Consider the following 20,237-nt stretch of genomic DNA (forward strand, 5'->3'; position numbering starts at 1 on the left):
CCCTGGCTGGTCTCGAATTCACAGCAATCCTCCTGCCTCAGCCTCCCAAGTGCTGGGATTACAGGCTTGTGCCACCATACCCGGCTCTAATTGGTTTTCTATTGATGGATATTTAGACTGTTTCTGATCTTTTATTGTAACAGATGATGCTGTGTACATTATTTCTCATGCATGGAGTTCTAGTATTTTTCATACTAGAATATGTCTGTAGTATACATTTCTTTTTTTTTTTTAATTTTTTTTTGGGGGGGTATCAGGGATCAAACTTGGGACCTTGCACTTGCAAGGCAGGCAGCAGAACCACTGAGCTAAATCCCCAGTCCACTAGTATGAATTTCTTAAAGTAAGATTTTAAGGCTTATAACCTGTGACCCCAGTCAAGAGGCTGAGGTAGGAGGACTGCAAATTTGAGGTCAGCCTGGGCAACTTATGAGACCCTAGCTCAAAAAGGAGGAGTGCTAGGGATGTAGCCCAGTGGTAGAATGCTTTCATAATTTTCAGCTCCATCCCCCCACTATAGAAGAACACAAAGACTAAGAAACCCTTGAAGTGGAATTGCAGGGTGGAAATGTATGTGGATCTGTAATTTTGGTAGGTATGTTAGATTGCTCCATGGAAGTTTTATTCTCCTACCAGCCATGTATGAAGAGGTCTGTTTCTCCACATCTTTGCTAATTTAATGCACTTTTTCTTTTGCTATGTAGTTCAGGCTGTCCTTGAACTCACTATATAATCCAGGCTGGCCTCTTAAACTCATGGAAATCCTCCTGCCTCACCCTCCCAAATCCTGGGATTGTAGGTTTGCACCACCACTCCTGTCCTTAATGCACTTTTTGACCTTCTTTTCTTCTTTTTAAACAAAGTCTTGCAAGTAGATCAGTCTGGTTTTGAACTCACTATGTTATGTGGCCCAGGCTAACATCTAACTTATATTCTTGTCTCAGTCCCCCATAAATTCTGGGATTACAGGTGTTATACCTGGCCACTTTAGGATTTTTGACCATTGCCCCTTTTTGAGACAGAGTCTGTCTATATTGTTTAGGCTGGCTTTGAACTCACTGTGTAGCCCATTAGCCTAGGCTGGCCTCAGACTACTGGAAATCCTCCTGCCTCATCCCCCCAAGTGCTGGAATTACAGGTGTTTGTCACAATGCTTGGCAGTCATTGCCATTTTGGTAGGTGGAAGACAGTATGTCATTTTAACTCTTCATTATAAAAATGGACTTATGGTAATGTAGAGTGACTAGAACATTGAATTTCCATATATTCAATAACTAGATTTAAAACAAAATCTTTTTTTAAACAGATTTATACATATACACATAGCTTAGCTGATGTTTAAGGAATAGAAGACTGCTATAAAAATCCCATTTCTTCCCATTTTGACCTATAAATTGAAGGCAGTTCTAATTAAAATTCTAATAGCTTTGTTTGGGAAGATTGGGGGATGTTGATAGGCTGATTGCAATATTTAAATGGAAATGAACAAAACAAAACAAAACACTAGGCTTGGTGTGGCACATGCCTGTAATCCTAGCACTCTGTTAGAAACAGGAGGATTGCAAGTTAGGCCCATCTTGGGCAATTTAGTGACTTATCAAGACCCTGTCTCAAAATAAAAAAATAAAGGCTGGGCATGTGGTTCACTGTGAAGGACTTAGGTTTAATCCCCAGTATGGCCAAAAACAAAAAAATAAGAGTAGCTAAAATGCCTAAGAATAAGATCTATATGTATTTGTGTGTACAGTAATATGCCTTATTCAACCCTCATTGAACTGAGACCACATATTATACCGAATCTTGTGTACAAGCACTGTGATATCGTGATAGTTGATCTGATAGCCAAGATGCCTCCTGTTTGCCTAACAGGAGGGTAGCATATATGCTGGAGAAAGGAGTAGTTCCAAACTAAATGAACAGGGATACATGGGAGGCACAAGATTTCATATGCTGCTCAGAATGGTGTGCAATTTAAAACTTAATGGATTATTTCTTGAAATTATCGCTTAATATTTTCAGACCATGATTGATCATGAGTAACTAAAACTCTGGAAAGTGAAACTATGGATAAGTGAAGACTAGTATACCTGATTTATGTAGAGTTTGGCACTAAAGAGCAGTGGGGAAAAAGTTGTTTTTGTGTGGGTGTGTGTTTTGAGACAGGGTCTCGCTTTGTAGTTCAGGGTGGCTCTAAACTAACTGTGTAGCTCAGGCTGGCCTCAAACTTGAGGTGATCCTCCTGCCTCAGCCTCTTGAATGCTGGGATTACGGGTATGTGCCACCATGCCTGGCAAAAGTTGAACTTCTTAAGGCATAGCAATAGGAATAATGAATGTGCCATTTTTCTTTTTTAACCTCCAAGTTTACCGTATTGTGCCAGTGCTTTGCAATTTAAGTTATGGTTTTATAGTTTGTTCTGTTAATTATTCCTTTAAAAAAAATCCTTTGGTGTTCTCATGTGTTTATTCTTTTTTTGTTTGTGTGTTTGTTAATACCGGACGTGGAACACAGGGCCTTCACACTGAGCTACATCCCCAGTCTTTTTTTTTTTGGTACTGGGGATTGAACTTGAGACCTTGCGCTTGTGAGGCAGGTGGTAGCACCACTGAGCTAAATCCCCAGCCTTTTTTTTGGGCGGGGGGGATCAGGTATTGAACCCAGGACCTTGTGCTTTCGAGGCAGGCAGCAGAACCACTGAGCTAAATTCCCAGCCCTTATGTATTTATTCTTCTTGATGTCATTCCCTTTTAACTTACCCTTGTTTACAGAGAAAAGTATAAAGGAATTTTAGAAAGTGTTAAATGAAATAAAGTGAATATACTACACATTGTAGGTATGTGGAGTGTCTTACTTTTCTCATTTTTGAGACACCCAAAGTTAAAGGAGGAAAGGCTTATTTAGCTCAGTTTGTAGAGGTTTCAGTCTATAATAGGCTGGCTCCAAGGCAGGTGGCATGGCAAACAGGCATCACAGAGGAGAAACAGTTCATGGTGGATAGAAGGATCAAAACAACAAGGGTCCACCGCAGCTCTTTCCATCCCTTATATCTTATCCAGGCTATTTCGGTGGTTAGCACCCACACCTTTAATCCTAGTGCCCTTGATCTTAGCATTACACCATGAATCACTTCCAGAGTCACACACTCTAGATCCAGCCACCTCTGAAAAAGCCCCACCTATGACCACATGAAGTTTGGGGGCAGTAATCTAAACACAAGCCATAACATGGCATAATACTCTTAGTTCACTCGTGGGTTGATCATACTTTTGGTGGCACATACTTTGCCACTTCTCCTGCTTGAGAAAGTGGCAGTCTTTGTTAGTGAGGAGCTCTGCTTTTTGGTGCTGGTATTTGACCTGTGATTTTGAGATCGAGTAGGCTTTGAAGTAGCAGGTGCTTCCTTGTTGACAGTCTCAGGAAATGGAATTGCCTTGTCTATAAATTATTCAGGGCTAAGGTAAATCTCTGTAGGGAAGACTCTGAGTTCATATATTTGTGAGGTTGTTCATTCTTGGAATTCCTTGGTTACATAATGCTATCTTCAAATATAGCCTATTTTTGCAGCCAAAAATTGATGTCTGCCAATTTTTAAAAACACTAATAAGGACTTTGCAACTGAGCTAATCCTTCTATACTATTAGCTATTTTTAGCCTTAGCATGATCAGATTTTGTTGAGTTTACAGGCATGGTTGCAAAATCATTCTTACATTCTTCAATAGTTTTAATTTTTCATCCTGTTAATGTTAATTTTGAAGCAATGGTCTGAAATCAGATCAAGTATAATTCAAGAGTAAAATTTAAGTAACATACCATTTATTTTTTGTGATAAAATACTTTTACACTATTCACATAACATATATAAATGTATGTTTCCAAATTATATAATGGCAGCACAATGCAAACCAATCTGTGCTTATTATTTTTTTAGTCTGTTGATATCTGAATACCTCATATGAGGGTAGGTGCATGTGAACGTATTTATCAATGTATGTCACACTTACTAAGAACTGCAGCACCAGTTGAACTTTCACTATGTATGTATCTATTTACTCATTTGTTTTTCAGGCTGTAATGGTGAGGTACATACAGAGTCTAAGGATTTATAATCTTATTTGTAAGCCCACAGTTGGACCTGGTGATGTGTGATAAAGTCTGTTATGGAAATGTACTGAGAAGCATGAAAACATCAGGGACATCTCACCCAAGTTGGAATGGAGCAGTTTAGGCCAGAAACTTGTTGGAAGAAGTAGCATTCATTTATTTTTTTCATTTATGTTTTGAAAGGTAATTAATTCCTGTGGTTTGAATCTTGGCACATACTGAAGTGTATTTGATGAAAGGTCTCCATTCCGCCATTATCCCCAGTGACCTCAGAATTCCTTTCTGGAGGCAGCCAAAGATGCCCTTTGAACTGAGACCTGAGCCAGAGGAAAGGGGCTGGGAACAGGGGGAGCCTGGTCCAGGTGGAAGGAACAGCATGGGGTGGTGAAGAAGAACTTGGCAAGTGTTTGAAACTGAACAGGACTGGTGGGGGACAAGGTTTTGAAGATCTGAGGGCTCTTATGAAAATGTTAAAAGAGTTTCAACTTTGTTCTAATATCAGTGGAAACCTGAAGGATTTTAATCAGAAAGGGAGTGATGGTTTTTATTTGATATTTTTATGCATCACCCTGTGATAATCATTTTGTCCTTCAGAAATTATTATTTCTTGACTACAGAGTTTTTGTTTTTTTTTTTCTTTGCATTTTAGTGTTTATTAGTATAGATATTTGTTTAATGACCTACCTGTTTAATGATGGTCAGACCTGGACCAAGATGTGCTCTTCATTCAGACTTAAGACCTGCCGCTTTGACTTATGACCCATCTTTTTTTTTTCCGATTAGTTCTGTACATCTTGTTTATGGAGCTTCAGTATATTTTCTTAGTACAGAATACTTTGTTTATAAAGTGCCATAATTTTTGATGATACAGTATAGTACTGTAGTTTTATGTTGTTATACATTAAAGAACTGCCTGTAAGAGTTATGCAAATAAAAGCAAAGTTACGAAGTTTGAGTTCCTTTGACTCTACCTTTGTTCTGAGTATTGCCGTGTACACACTGTATACAGTTCTTCAATTAGTGACCAGTTCATTTAATGACCTAGTCACAGGAACACAACTCAGTTGTTAAATGAGGAATGTCTGTACATGTTTGCAGTACATAACGTTTATATTCCTTGTAGGGAGTTGGTACGTGTACATAACCCACCTAAATTCTTTTTTCATCCCCTTCCCCTTCTCTTGCTCCTCTTTCCATCTCTTGATCTCTTTCCATTTGAGAAAATCCTGTCTTCCTACTTCCTATTATCTATCTTTTATTATGGTCTTTATTATTTTGGGTTTCTTTCGTAAGAGAAATTATGTGATATTTAAGCTTATTTGTATGATTTATTTCACCTATCATTGTGGTCTCAAGGTGCATCCATTTTCCTACAAATAACTCAAGTTTGTCCTTCTTTTTGGCAGAGTGTAAATATTCCATGATGTATATACCTCTATCCATTCATCTGTTGATGGGCATATAGGCTGCTTCCAAGATTTAGCTATTACGAGCTGTGCTGCTATGGGTACACATGTATTACTGTAATATGGTGTCTTTCACTCTGGGGAAGATTCTTAGAAGGGTAGTAGCTGGGTTGAATGGAATTTTTAACTTTAGTTTTTTGAGGACTCTTCATAATGATTTCCATAGTGGTTGTACTAGTTTATATTCCTATCAGCAATGTGAAAGGATTCCTTTTTCCTCACAGCCTCACCAGCATTTGTTATTTGATTTCTTAATCATGACTATTCTTTCTGGGGTGAGAGGGAATCTCAGTGTTATATTAATTTGCATTTCTGTAATAAGTGATGTTGAACATTTCTTCATGTAGTTACTGACCATTTGTATGTCTTCCATGAAGTGTCTATTCATTTCTCTTGTCCATTTTTTTTCCTCATTAAGTTTATTGGTACATTTAAGGTAAACAATAGTTACATTTATCCTTGGGATCTTGTACCTTTACATAATGTATCTTGGTTCTTACTTATTCCCCAATCTCCTGCCCTCCCTTCACCCCCTTCACCCTTCTCTATTTTGCCCACTTTTGAGATCTAATTGTTTTGAGTTGTTTATATATTCTAGATATTAGTCCTCTGTCTGAGGTACACCTGGCAAAATTTTTTCTCCATTATATAGGTTGTCTCTTCACATTCTGTATGCTGTTTCTTTTCCTGTGCAACCAGGGTTGTGTTCAGGAAGTGCTTGCCTACATCTGTGATTTCAAGAGTTTTACCTATTTTATCTTCCAGCAGGTTGCTTTTGTTTTAATATTTAGATCTTTGATTCATTTAGAATTAGTTTAGTACATGGTGAGAGATATGGGTCTAGATTCAGTCTTGTGCATGTGGACAGACAGTTTTCCAAGTTCTATTTATTTATTTATTTTTGAGACAGCATTTCACTATGTAGTTGAGACTGGCCTGGAACTCGCTATGTAGCCCAGGCTGGTCTCGAACTCACAGCTCCTGCCTCAGCCTCCTGAGTGCTGGGAGTATAGGTATGTGCCACCACGCCTGGCTCCAAGTACTATTTATTAAAGAAGTTATCTTTCTTCCAGTGTATGTTATTGGCCCCTTTGTCAATAAACAGGTGAATGTGCTTGAAGCTATTTTTGCACCCTTAATAATTCTGATCCACTTCTTTTTTTTTTTTGGTACCGGGAATCGAACTTGGGCCCTTGCGCTTGTGAAGCAAGCACCAGAACCACTGAGCTAAATTCCCGGCCCCCACCTCTGTTTTTAATCACTGTAACTTTGTACTATAACTTCAAATTTGGATTGTGATCCCTTTACTTTGCTCAGTATCCAGGATTGCTTTTGCTATTCTGTGTCTCTTTTGGTTCCATATGATTGTTAGGATTGTTTTCTCCTTTTTTTTTTTTTACTCCTTTCTTTCTTTTTTTCCTTCCTTCCTTCTGCCTCTCCTCTCTCTCCCTCCCCACCCCCTCCCTACCCCTCTCTGCTCTGTACCTAGAATGGAACTCAGGACTTTGGACTTGCGAGGCAGACAGAGGCTGGACCACTGAGCTAAATCCCTGGCCCCGCTTTCTCCTTTTCTGTGAAGAATATTATTGATATTTTTGATAGGATTGCTCTTGGTAATGTTTCAAGTCTTGTGTTGAACAGGAGTGATGATAGTGAACATCCTTATCTTGTCCTGATCTTAGAGAGAAAGCTTTCAGTTTTTTTCCCATTTAATGTGATGCTGACAGTAGATATACCATAAATGGCTTTTATCAGCTTGAGATAAGGTCCTTCTATATTTGTTTTCTTCAGTTTTATTTATTATGAATGATATTGGATTTTGTCAAAGTCTTTTTCTGTGCCAGTTGAATTTTTGTCTTTGATTCTGTTTATGTGATGTATTATATTTATTGATTTGCATATGTTGAACCATTCCTCCGTCCCTGGGATGCATCCCTGTTTGGTCATGATGTGTGATCTTTGTGATGACTTGTTGCATTCGTTTGTCAGTAAATTGTTGAGGATTTTTGCATGTATTCACTAATGAGATTGGTTTATACTTCTCTCTTTTGGTTAGATCATTGTGCGGTTTTGGAATCAGGGTAATGATAGCTTCCAGGAATGACTTTGAGTATACTCCTTCCCTTTCAGTTTCATTAAAGAATTTGAGTATTGGTGTTAGATATTCCCTGAAGTTTTTGTTGAATTTAGTAGTGAATCAATCTGGACCTGGGCTTTTCTTAATTGGTAGGTTTTTTGTTTGTTTCTTTGTTTTAATTAACTGCTTCAATTTCATTGCTAGTTATTGGATTATTCCGTGTTTTTAAATCTTTTTGTTTCAGATTTGGTAATTCATATGTGTGTTGTATCCAGGAATCTATCCATTCTGGATTCTTTAATTTATTGGCATAGAGGTTTGTGAAGTAGTTGCTAATAATCTTCTGGATTTTGACAGCGTCCTATGTGATTTCACCTTTTTCATTTCTAATTGTAGTGCTTTGAGGGTTTTTTTCTTTCCCTATTTTTTGGGTAAGATTGGCTAAAGGTTTGTCTATTTTCTTTATTCTTTTGAAGAACCAGCTCTTTGATTCATTCCTTGTATTGTTTTAAATCTCAGTTTCATTGATTTTTTTGCTCTAATCTTTATAATTTCTTTCTTTGTACTAGCTTTGGGTTTGAATTGTTCTTCGGACCTAGTGGTGTATCATTAGGTTATCTATTTAGGCTCACTCTGTTTTTATGGTGTGTTCATTCACAGCTGTAAACTTCCCTCATAGGACAGCTTTCATCATGTCCTATAACTTCTGATATATTATAGTGGTACTATTGTTTAATTCCAGGAACTATTTTATTTCTTCCTTGACTTCTATAACCCATCAATTATCTAAAAATATATCACTTAATTTCCATGTTTGCATAATTTGTTTTATTTTGCTGTTGATTTCTTCCTAGAAATATGGGAATCCTGACCACAGAATGTTAATAAGGAAATCACAATGTTTCCATCTGTTACCTATTTTGGGCACACCTGTTAAAAAGCTGAGGATTAGAAATAGGGTGGATGGATTTTAAAAACATTGTTTTAAGGGGATTACTTTTTAAGTAGGGTGAATATAGATTGGAAAAAGCAGGAAAATTGTATTTGAGGTATCTTCAGTATTGTACCCAAGACATGATGAAGGTCTGAATTCCTACTGTTTTCTGAGATATCCTAAAAAAAACTGACATAAAGTTCTTTTGTCTTAAATTGATATTTTATTTTGAGATGTAGTCTTGTTAAATTAATGAGGCTTGAATTTGTGATCTTCCTGCCTCAGTATTCCTAGCATCTGGGATTATAGGAACAAACCACCACTCCTGGCCTAAATTGATTCTTGATTTGAACATTAAAATTTAATGAGCTCATACTCTTAAGTGAAATAAATAAGACACATGTGTAAATACCGAATAGTTTCTCTGATGTGAAAAATGAAAAGTGTAAATAAGATCCAAATTGTATAACTGATAATGTGAAATAAGAAGAAAAACGGTGTACAGAAAAGGTGTAGGGGAAGTGGGAAGGGTAGGGGAAAGGAAATAAGGGAAAAGAAAAATTAGAAAAGGAAAAAAATTGAAACAAAATCTTTAAGTAGGGAAGGGAGGAGGGGGTGAAGGGAAGGCAGGAGTATGGGGAAAAAAATGAGAAGCAAGATCTGTCATGTAAGGGTAAAAATCCCAATGATGAAGGTAATTGTACTGTATACTTAAAAAGTACCTGTAAACTAACTAAATAAATAAATAAAAACAACGTAATGAGTTTAAAATTCTAGATTTGAGAGCAGAGCTGAGCAATATAGCAAGGCCTTGTATACTCTTTTTTTTTTTTTTTTTAAACCGAGAACCAGGGGTCAAACATGAGACCTTGCATTTGCCAGGCAGGCTAAATCTCTGGCCCTACCTTGTACTCTTTGTGTTTTCTTGGTACCAAGGTTTGAACTTGAGACCTTGCGCTTTCAAGTGGTGACATCATTGAGCTAAATCCCTGGCCCCCTACCTTATATACTCTTAAAGGGAATTGCTTTGTCTCAAGGCCTTATGATTTTGGGTAAGAGTGGATGCAGAGAAGTGTGGTAGCAGAACATAGAAGTTTGCAGCCAGCCTACCCTTGCCTTGCAGCTCTATCACTTAGTAGTTGTGTGAACTCCTGACAGCCACATAATCTCATTGAGCATGTTGTTTCTTTCTTAAAATAGAAATAATAATCTCTACCCTATAGGTTTGTAGGGGCAGTAAACACCACAGTGTGTGAAAGTTTCTGATTTTCCTCTTCTTTCAAGGAGTTAATACCTATTAGTTTAAAAAGAGAGCAAGCAGTCTATCTTGAGAGTCTAAAATATTAAAGGAATGAACATAAGTAGTAAGAATTTAACCAGTTTTCTGATGACCATTGTGTCTTGGTGATTGAAAAGCCATGTGACTTTTGAATTAATTGTTCTGGTGTTTTAAAAATTAAGAGACTATAGGCACATTTGTCTTTGTACTTAAACAACATACTTTTTGTGAGTGCTACTCTTCAGAAACCTTTAATGAATTTTGAAAGTCATATTATGCATACTGAACACTAGATGGTGCTCATATAAGGCGGAAAGGTAGTGTTTGGCAATTAAAACTAGTTTTTTCTAATGCCAAAGACTATATATTAATTTTTAATATTTTAAAATACAAAACACAAGACAGAAAAGAAAAATAATAATTGGGAATAGCAATTATTAACATTTTGGTTGTATATCCTTTTTTCATTTAAAATGTTTTTATCATGTTCTACATTGTTTCTTTACCTCACATTTTCTTCATGTTAGTGCTGTCCTACAAATAATTTTAAATAGTTGTGGAGTAGTTTATCTTATGAATGTCCATAAGTTATTTAACTATTACTGACCATTTAACTGATTTAACTCTTCCCTAATTTTCATGAGGAAAATGCAGTGAATTTCCCAATAACCAAGTCTGTGTGTATATCCCTAATTATGTAAGTAGACGAGTTCTTTACTGTTGACTGGCAGTAAAATAATCTTTTTTCTAACCATGTAAGTAATATTTCATTATAGAAAGTTAGAAAATACAAAAGCAAAAGGGTAGTCATGTTTTTTCATCAAATAGATAACCACTAATATACTTTGGTTTATATTTTTTCATACTTTAAAATATATATATTTTGTGTATACAGATATGTGTATTTTTAAATTAAATAGTATTGTATTACTACTGTGTAGTAGTACACAGTATTACTTTTTCAATTAATATATGTGGTATATGTTTTCTTTCTTTCTTTCTTTCTTTTTTTTGGTAACGGGGATTGAACTCAGGTCCTTGCGCTTGCAAGGCAGGCCACCGAACCGCTGAGCTAAATCTCCAGCCCCTATGTTTGCTTTTCAAAAAATATGAATATTTTCAATTACATTACCTAAAAAAAAATTGTTGAATGCCTCTAATTTACCAGGCACTGTTTTTAAGGGCTGAAACCATGAAGACAAGGTCCTTTGCCCTTGTGCAACTTATGTTAGTGGAGAAGATGTGCAATAAACAAGCAAATAAATACATAATGTCATTCTTGAAAGTGTCAGATGTAATAAAGAAAAATAAAGCAGAGCAAGGTCTTGGAGAGTGACAAAATGGGAGCACATACAAACAGGATGTTTTTCAGTGAGGGAGTTTCTGGGAAAGCAGTATTTGAGCAGAGGCAGAAGTGAAGCCAGGGAATGAGCTGTGCATATTCTGGGGAAGAGTACAGTATTTCAGGTGGAGGAAAGAGCAAGAATCTGAAGCAAGCAGGAGATAGTCCTGCTTGTTAGAAGACTAGTAAAAAGGCCAAAGGCTAGGGATTTAGCTAAGTGGTGCTTTCACCTGCCTCATAAGTGCAAGGGCCCGAGTTCCACCCCTGGTACAAAAAAAAAAAAGCCAGTGTGGTGGGAGAGTGAGCAGGAGGCAAATTACATATGGACTTTGGATCACATTAAAGATTTTTTATGTTTCTTTTTTTCTTGTGTTTTTGTTTTTGGTACTGGGGATCAAACTCAGGACCTTGTGCTTGCAAAGCAGATGGAGGAACCACTGAACTAAATCCCTGACCCTTTTTTATGTTTCATGTTATTCCAGAGATGAGCATGTTTAATGGAAGTGTTTGGGAATTGAGTCTAGTCTGCTATAATTGCTGTTTTTTTATAATATAGGAAGATTTTACAGAATTTTCTGTTATAAAATATATAACATAAAAATCACCCTTTAAAAAGCCATTTTTAAATGTGCAATTCAGTGGTATTAAGTACATTAATAATGTACTATTCTTACTCTCCAATTCTAAAACCTTTTCATCATTTGAAACAGAAACTCGTACCTTTAACAGTACCACCTTATTCTCCCTCCTTTCTCTGGTCTCTGGAAACCTCCATTTTGCTTTCTGTCTGTGAATTTGCCTAGTTTAGGTACCTTGTATAAGTGAAACCATAATATTAGCCCTTTTATGATTGACTCATTTACTGTAATGTTTTTAAATTTCACCTGTATTGTAGTCTGTGTGAGAATTTCTTTCCTTTTTTAGGACTGAATAATATCCCCATTGTATGTTATATACCTCATCATATAATGTTTAAAAAATACTGCTGTGTTATACTAATAAATTTACTCAGAGGGCCTCCATTTCTCTCTAGCATTATTTTATTCCTTTTACCACTTTGATTTTTATTTCAGGGATTTTTCTTGTAGCATAAAAAGTGTACATTCTGCTAAGAGAGTTTGTCAACATAAACACCATTGTTAACTTACTAGTTTTTTTTGTTTGTTTTTTGAGACAGCGTTGCACTATGTAGTTGAGACTGACCTGGAACTCACTATGTAGCCCAGGCTGGTCTCAAACTTGTAGTGATCCTCCTGCGTCAGCCTCCCAAGTGCTGGGATTACAGGTGTGTGCCACCACTCCCGGCCTTACTAGTTATTTATTGAGCACTTATTGTGTGTTGGCTGCTGGGCTCATTATCTTTGATGATATCTTGCCTCATTTAGTTCTCGTATCTATGTATTATTATTATTATTCCTGGGTATGAGGAAACTGAGACCTAAAAAGGTTGTTGAAGGTTAAATGAGGTTTATGTAATTCGAGAGGTAAATTTCATTGACTACCATGGACCATGGGACATGGCTCCTTTTGGAAGCATGGACTAATCACAGACCAAACTTCAAATGATGACTAAAAAGCTGCAGCATTAAATTATCTGGTATAAGAACCACTAGATTATATATTAACATTTTCAAGTTCTTTCAAAGGTATAAGTCATAATCAGAGGTACGTTGTATTTAAATGCTATTATTCACAATAATGTAAGCTGGTATGTGATCTGTCTCATATTTTTAGCTTGATTGAGTGGAGTCTGTCTTCTAGGGGAGCTGCCTGAATGATCTTTTGTCAGAGTTTCTTAATTTGTTTTCTCAGTTGAGAAACAGGAAAAGATTTTTATTGAATTAGGTCACAGTTTTCTATTTTTTGGTGCCAGGTATTGAACTTGGGACCTTGTGCTTGCGAGGCAAGTAGCAGAACCACTGCGCTAAATCCCTGGCTAGATTACAGGTTTCTGACAGAAACAGTTAAGTGACTGTAAAATTATTTTTTTCTTTGAATCTTTGTTTTTGTATTTTATTCTCTTTGGCACACTTTATATACAATTTTACTAGAACTTTGCAAATTTGAAACAGTCTGCTGTGTCACAGAGATGGGCCTAGGGTAGTACTAAACTGTCTTCTGAATTCTCTACTAATTTTTTTTATCATAAGTTTGCTTGGGTAATGACTAAAATAATATACCAGGCCATTTTGCTAATGGTATAAGCAATTTGAGACTCTTCTTGGCATCTTATTTTCTCAAAATGAGAAAGTTTAATTTTACACATTTTGTCAAAATCTTTTATTTCCTGCCCTGTGTTTTATAGCTTAACATGGTGAATTTATTTAAAAGATGATTCAGTTTATCTAGGATTAATTACTCCCTTAAATTGGAAGTTTAAATGGAGGAGGTTATAAGTAGCGTTGTTTAAAGCGTTAAAGTAAGGGACAAGTTTTACTCCTACTATACCCTTGATTGCTTTTCTCACGATGTTGATTGGAGTCTGATTTTTTTCTTTCAGTTTCTTGAGAAAATAAATACATCATCTAGCAAGTACTTGCTGAAGATTTGACAGTTTAATGGTTATAGATCTTTGATTTTGGCAGTTGAATGACAGCATGTAGAATAGCCTGAGCATCATGAGAACCTTTCTGGTTCTGCTTGATGCATTAAAAACTTACAATAATAAGTTTATATGCAGTTTTTATTCTTTAACTTTTTACTATGAATAGGCCCTTTTAGAACATTAACCTTCCCACAATTTAACCACTGAATGGGCTGATTCTTGTTAGTTTTGTGAATGAATTCTGTAATTCTTTCTTTACTAAGGTAAGGGGATTAGACTTCAGAAATACTTCTGTGCTTTTCTGAATAGTTATTTGTTGACTTTCTCAGGCCTTTTTTTTTTTTTTTTTTGAGACAGGGTCTTGCTATGTAGTCCAGGCTGGCCTTAAACTCATAGCAAATCTCCTGCCTCAGCTCTCTGAGCACTGGGGCTACAGATGTGTGCCACCCCCCCCCAACATCAGGCCATGTTTTAAACTGACAAGCATTAACGTATTTATAAGAATAGGTATGTTGTGAGCTGAAAAATGACATTATTAATACAAAATGTCAATTTTGTAGTAATTTTATGACAATTTTCAGTGAAAAGCATTTTCAGTAATTTGATAGCCCTCATAGTTTGATAGTTTAGCAAATCTGTACTCAGAGTCTACTATAATTTATACCCTTAACATCTTTTTCCCTGTCAGTTTTTCTTTGAAAGATTTAAACAGGGTGTGGTAGTGCATGCCTGTAATCCTAGCACTCGGTAAGCTGAGGCAGGAGGATTGTCACGACTTTGAGGTCAGTCTGGGCTACACAGTGAGTTTGAGGCCAGCCTGGATGGACTACATAGTGAGACCCTGTCTCAAAAAAACAAAAACAAAGATTTGAACCATAAGTTTATTATCTTTCATTATTAAAATTTACTTAGTGGACTGATGTGCCTAGAAGTAAAACAAAACCAGTCTAACTTACTGAAAGCTGTGAGGGAGGAATATATAATTTAAAAATTTGGATTCCTGAATAAACTTGCTTATGGCTTCATGGCAGTTATAAAAGTCACCAATCATTTTACCATTTTCCTTATCAGATATAAACTTTTTAATTTTCTTTTTTTAAAAACTTTAAAAAATAATTCTTTTTTTCTGTTTTTTTTTCTCATTGAGTTTATTGGTACATATTAGGTATACAGTACAGTTACATTCATTATTGGGATCTTGTACCTTTACATGACAGGTCTTGGTTCTCATTTTTTCCCCTTGTCCCTGCCCTCCCTTCACTCCTCTTCCCTCCCCCTTTACAAACACTTCATTTCCATTTTCTCATGTTTTTTTCTTTTCCCTTATTAGCTTTCCCCTACCCTTCCCACTTTGCCCTTTTCTTTAGCCCCTTTCTTCTATTTCACATTGTCCATTATATCATTAGGATCTTATATACTATTATAATTTATTCACACCAGAGAAACTATTTGGTATTTACATGTGTGATTTATTTATTTCACTTAGGAGTGTATCCTCAATATATATCCATTTTCCTATGAATGAATCTAATTTCTCATTCTTTATGGCTGAGTAATATTCCATTTTATAGAAAAACTCTTGAAGACATTGGCATAGGAAAAGATTTTACAACAAATCCTCAGTAGCATGGGAACTAGCAGAAAGAATCAACAACTGGGATCTCATCTTATTAAAAAGCTTCTGCACTGCAAAAGAAACCATCAACAGAACTAAGACACAACCTACAATGTGGGAAAAAATTTTTACCAGCTGCTCCTCAGACAAAGGACTATTATATAGAATATATAAAGAACTCAAGACAATCAGCCCTCCACAAATATAAAGACCAAATATAAATGGGCATCTGAAATAAAAAATAATTCTTTATCATTCAAAAAAACATTTTTTTACATGAAGAACTTTTCTTTTGGTTTTTAAGATAGGGTCTTGATATGTAGTCCAAGCTGGCCTCAAAATTGTGATTATCTTGCCTCTGTATTCAAACTGCTAGGATTACAGTTGTGTGCTACCACATCTGGTTTAGATAAAATTTTTGTAATAAATATAATATATATGACAAATTCTTTTAGGTATACATATATAGAAATTCTAAGTAGTGGACAGTAAGGTTTCTAGATTTATATTACATAAATTGGCTTGAATAGAAGCTTATCTAAATATTACTATATCGAGTATTGAACTAGAAGTTAGATAAGTTTATTCTTATATTATGACCATACAAATTAAATATTGTTATAGCTGATATCTAGATGTCCACCCAAAGTCTCATGTGCACATGACTGGGGCTTTATAGAACTAGCTGGATCTAGGGTGTGTGCCACTGGGATTAAGGATATAGTTTCAAATTAGTCACTAATTCGTTTAGCACAGTCTTGGGTGTGGATAATGGGAAGGCCCACCCTGGATATGGGTGGCACCATCCAAAAGGCTTGTTAGCCTAGGTGGGTTGAAACAGAAAGGGAGGTTTGCTGCTGCTGCTGCTGTTTTGCTGCTTACTGCCTTCTCCCTGCCATACCCTAGACTGTTTCTTCTCTGTAGTGCCCCTCTGCCATGCTGCCTTGCCATGGAGCCAGCTGAGTGTGGACTGAAACCTCTGCAAACTGATTTGAAATAAACCTTTCCTCCTTTCACTTGCTGGTGTCAGGTATTTTGTCTCAGCAACAAGAAAAGTAACTAAGACATGCAGCTTCTGTTTCTGCTATTTATAAAATGAAAGCACTTTTATTTCTTTAGTCTCAACTTCTGGGAGTTTTTAAAAGAAATTAAATGAAATAGTCAAGATGACAGAACGTGAATTGTGTGTGTGAGTGAGAGAGAGAGAGAGATGGGCAAATCTATTTGCATGTCAAAAATTAATATGCTAATGATTTTAAACATATTTCTTTTGTAGAAGGTTAAATACTGTCCCCAAATCCTCCCCTTGTCGAAATACATTCCGTAAAATATAACACAAAGGATACTTTCAACTTATTTTTGTCTGTATTATAAACAAATTTTTAAAAATCTAATTTTATGTGGTGCAGTGGTGAAGATGTAGTTTATCTCTTCAGAGTTTGTTTATTGGGTGCTTGGCTCGCAGTGTGGCTAGGTGAAGTGGTGGTAGGACCTTCTACTGGTAAGGCCTTGGAGGTTGCTGTTGGCTTTTCTCTTCACTCTGACTTCTTATCCTAGCATGTGATTGCTCCCTCTCACATGTGCTACCATTATGATGTCATCTGCCCTGACATGACCCATTGAATACAGGGTCTCATTTGTTCATGCTGGGCTGGACTTTGTAATCTTCTTCCCTTAGAGTCCCAGGCTGCTGGAATTACAGGTGTGCATGACCATACCTGGCTTTTTTTTTTCTTTCTTCAGTCCCTCAGGGCCCAATGTCACAGTCTGGGAGCATCCTCAATTATTATCGCTTATGTTATTTTATCTAAAGTCTGGACAGATGAAGAATGAGATACATGGGTTAGTAGAAAAAAAGAAAAGAGTTGACAGTGGGAAAAAAGCATTGGATAATAGAAAACACTAAAAGGACACAAATAATTTCTTCTGGTGCTGCATATTGGCCACACAATACAGGTTATAAATTATCAATCTAATTATCACCTTTAGTGTGCTTCTTCCTTTAACTCAAGTTGTATTTTTATCTGCAGTTGTAAACTGCCCAACGTGTTACACTAGTTGACTAAGATAGTTAAAATAGTATAAGTAATTTTTCTAATTTTTATTTGTAAAAGCAGGGATATTTACTTTATTAGGTAACCCATGTTAATATATTAATTTTGTGAAGACAAGTTTGTGAAAACTTGAGTTCTTAAACTATAGAGATCGTGTAATAGTTTTTTTTCTTCTACCAATAAATGTTCTTTGGTATTTGTTAGTTTTGGAAAACTACTTACCATTTCTTAGTGTTACTTTATGGATTAATGAAGGAACACTGCTTTAACACTGAGCTCTGTTGTTATTATTCTTGATCTACTAGTGTTTTCTCCCCCCAGGTTGGAGTAAATAGCAGATCACATCAATGCTAAGGTTGTTCCTCTTCTATCTCCTGAGTTGTGGCCATGCCATTTGGAGGGTTTTTCTGTTTCCATGGACAATGTAGTTGATCATTTGTCTTTATAATGACAAATATACAGTGATTTATTTTATATTTGCAAAATTTTTTTTCTTTTCTGTCATAACTGGACATTTCTATATCTTGTCATTAGATCATGCTTTTTTTTTTGGGTACCAGGGATCGATCTCGGGATCTTATGCTTGCGAGGCAGGTGGTGGCACCACCAAGCTAAATCCCAGGCCCTCATTAGATCATTCTTGAAGTTAAGGACAGAGCTGTTTGTCATGCCAGAGGTTTGTAACATGGAGTTTAAGACTAGAGAGTTTTTAGAGTATACTTTTGATGTGCCCCACCCTCTGTGTTATTTAGTACAAAAATTGATCACCTGATACAACAACATAATTTAGGTAGTGTTGAATAGAATTTGTTCTGAATTTACAGTGGCATAGTTATAATTTGCTAGTTAAAATCCTGTCTTTTATGAATTCTCTGTAGGCCATTTTAGGGGGAAATCTCTATAATAAAAAGTCTTATGATTATATACTGTCATCATATACTCACCTTGGGTATAAAGGTCAAATATTTGTGCCAAAACCTCTGACATTATAATTTTTCAAATTTAGCATTATATTGGCATTTAGCCACAGTTATGCACTATTGGTGATTAATTGGTTAAATCTTTCTGGCATAAACTGGTGATGTCTACCAAAACAAAATTATTGTTCATTGACTGGTCATTGCACTTGTAGAGTTTGTGTTAAGGCGATAATTGAACAATAGAAAGATATATGTAAATGCATTCATATGTTTATGATAGCAGAAAATTACTAACAACTTAAATGTCCATAAGTAAGGAGATTGAATCATTCAGTCAGTCAATCAAAACAGTACATCTGCATACTGGAAGAACATATACTCCTTAAAAATGAGTTTATTTTTATAGAGATAGGGATATATAGCATAGTACATGGCTAAAGCGAGTTATAAAACAATTTGCATAGTATAATCTTGGTAATGCAAATTGTGTATATTTAATTAACTTGTAGAAGTTTGAATAGTGTTTTATATTTATGGTTTAGTTTTTCAATCTTATTTGAAATAATTTTGATTTATAGGAAGTTGCAAAAAATATATATATAGTTGTCTCTAACACCCTTCAGTGTCTCTTAACTAGCACCTTGTATATTATAGTCTGATATAAAAACTGGGAGAATGACATTTGTACAATCCCCAGTGACTGTTGAGATTTCAGTGATTAGTTGGTGTGTGTGTGTGTGTGTATATCATGTTATATACTATTTTATCCTGTGTGTAGATTTGATGTAACTACCACCAGAGTTAGTAGAGAACTGTTCCTTCCTGATGGGACTTTTTGTGCTTTGTCCTTTATGGCCATACCCATCCTTTCCTCCTCTCTATCTTCATCCCCATCCTCACCCCCTGACAGCCACTGATCACTTTTCTGTTTGTTTGTTTATACCCGGGATTGAACTTGGAACCTTCACTAATCACTTTTCCATCCACATAATTTTACTTAAAGAAATGTTATGTAAATAGAGTTATGTATAATATTTTTATATAGGCTGTTTTCACTCAGCACAGTATCCTTAAGATTTGTTGAAATTGTGCGTCTTAATAGTTCATTTCTTTTATTTTTTATTGAGTTTATTGGTATTTTTTTTCTTTCTTTTTATTGAGGTTATTGGTACAATCTAGGTATACAATACAATTACATTCATCATTGGGATTCTGTACCTTTACATAATAGGTCTTGATTCTCATTTTTCCCCTTGTCCCTGCCCTCCCTTCACCCCCTCCTCCCCTCCCCATTTACAAACACTTTATTTCCATTTTTTCAGTTTCTCATATTTTTTTCCTCTCCCTTATTACCTTTCCCTCACCCTTCCCACTTTCCTTACACCTTTAGCCCTTTACTTCCTATTTCACATTATTAATTGTCTCATTAGGATCCAGTACTGTTATAGTTTTTCACACCAAAGAAACTATTTGGTATTTCAGTTAAAGAAATCTCTGTATGAACATGAAAAATAGGGAATCCTAAAATAAAACTAAAAAGGAAAGTAAAAGAGAAAAGGCAATGATGTAACATCAAAATAATCCTTAATTCTGGAGATGAAATGGTCCCTTAACATATTTAAATTGCTTCTCCCTCTTATAGTCTTATCTTATTCTTTTTTCATTACTTAGAGAATACTTTATTAGTTTCTGTAATCAAACCCACGTAGATATGACCTTACATATTTAGTACGATGTGTTACCCCTGTACACTGGGAAAAAATAAAAACAAAAGATAAAAATAAATTAACATTTCTAGACCAATATGGTTGTCCATTTCTGTACAATGCCAAGTTAACACAGTAAATTGGGATGACTTTTTCCAAAGTTGGCAGCACCGTTAAAGTTTCCCAAAATTCAGTTT

The 20,237-nt window shown here is 35.7% G+C and overlaps 1 protein-coding gene across 5 annotated transcripts in view; it reads left to right on the forward strand.

The window, feature by feature from the left end:
- Positions 1–20,237, forward strand: part of Dym (dymeclin) — a 369,043-nt gene that overhangs the window by 31,858 nt on the left and 316,948 nt on the right. The window contains exon 1 of one of the 5 annotated variants that reach the window (XM_010621682.2): positions 17,168–17,202. The exons of the other annotated variants lie outside the window; for them this stretch is intronic. Within the exon in view, the coding sequence (XP_010619984.1) occupies positions 17,183–17,202 (20 nt within the window). The 5' untranslated portion in view covers positions 17,168–17,182. Of the gene's footprint in view, positions 1–17,167; positions 17,203–20,237 lie in introns of those variants that run through there. 5 annotated transcript variants of the gene reach the window in all.

This window comes from Fukomys damarensis, unplaced genomic scaffold (assembly GCF_012274545.1).
Source record: "Fukomys damarensis isolate Sample0158 unplaced genomic scaffold, DMR_v1.0_HiC HiC_scaffold_30, whole genome shotgun sequence".
In the NCBI taxonomy this organism is placed as follows: Eukaryota; Metazoa; Chordata; class Mammalia; order Rodentia; family Bathyergidae; genus Fukomys; species Fukomys damarensis.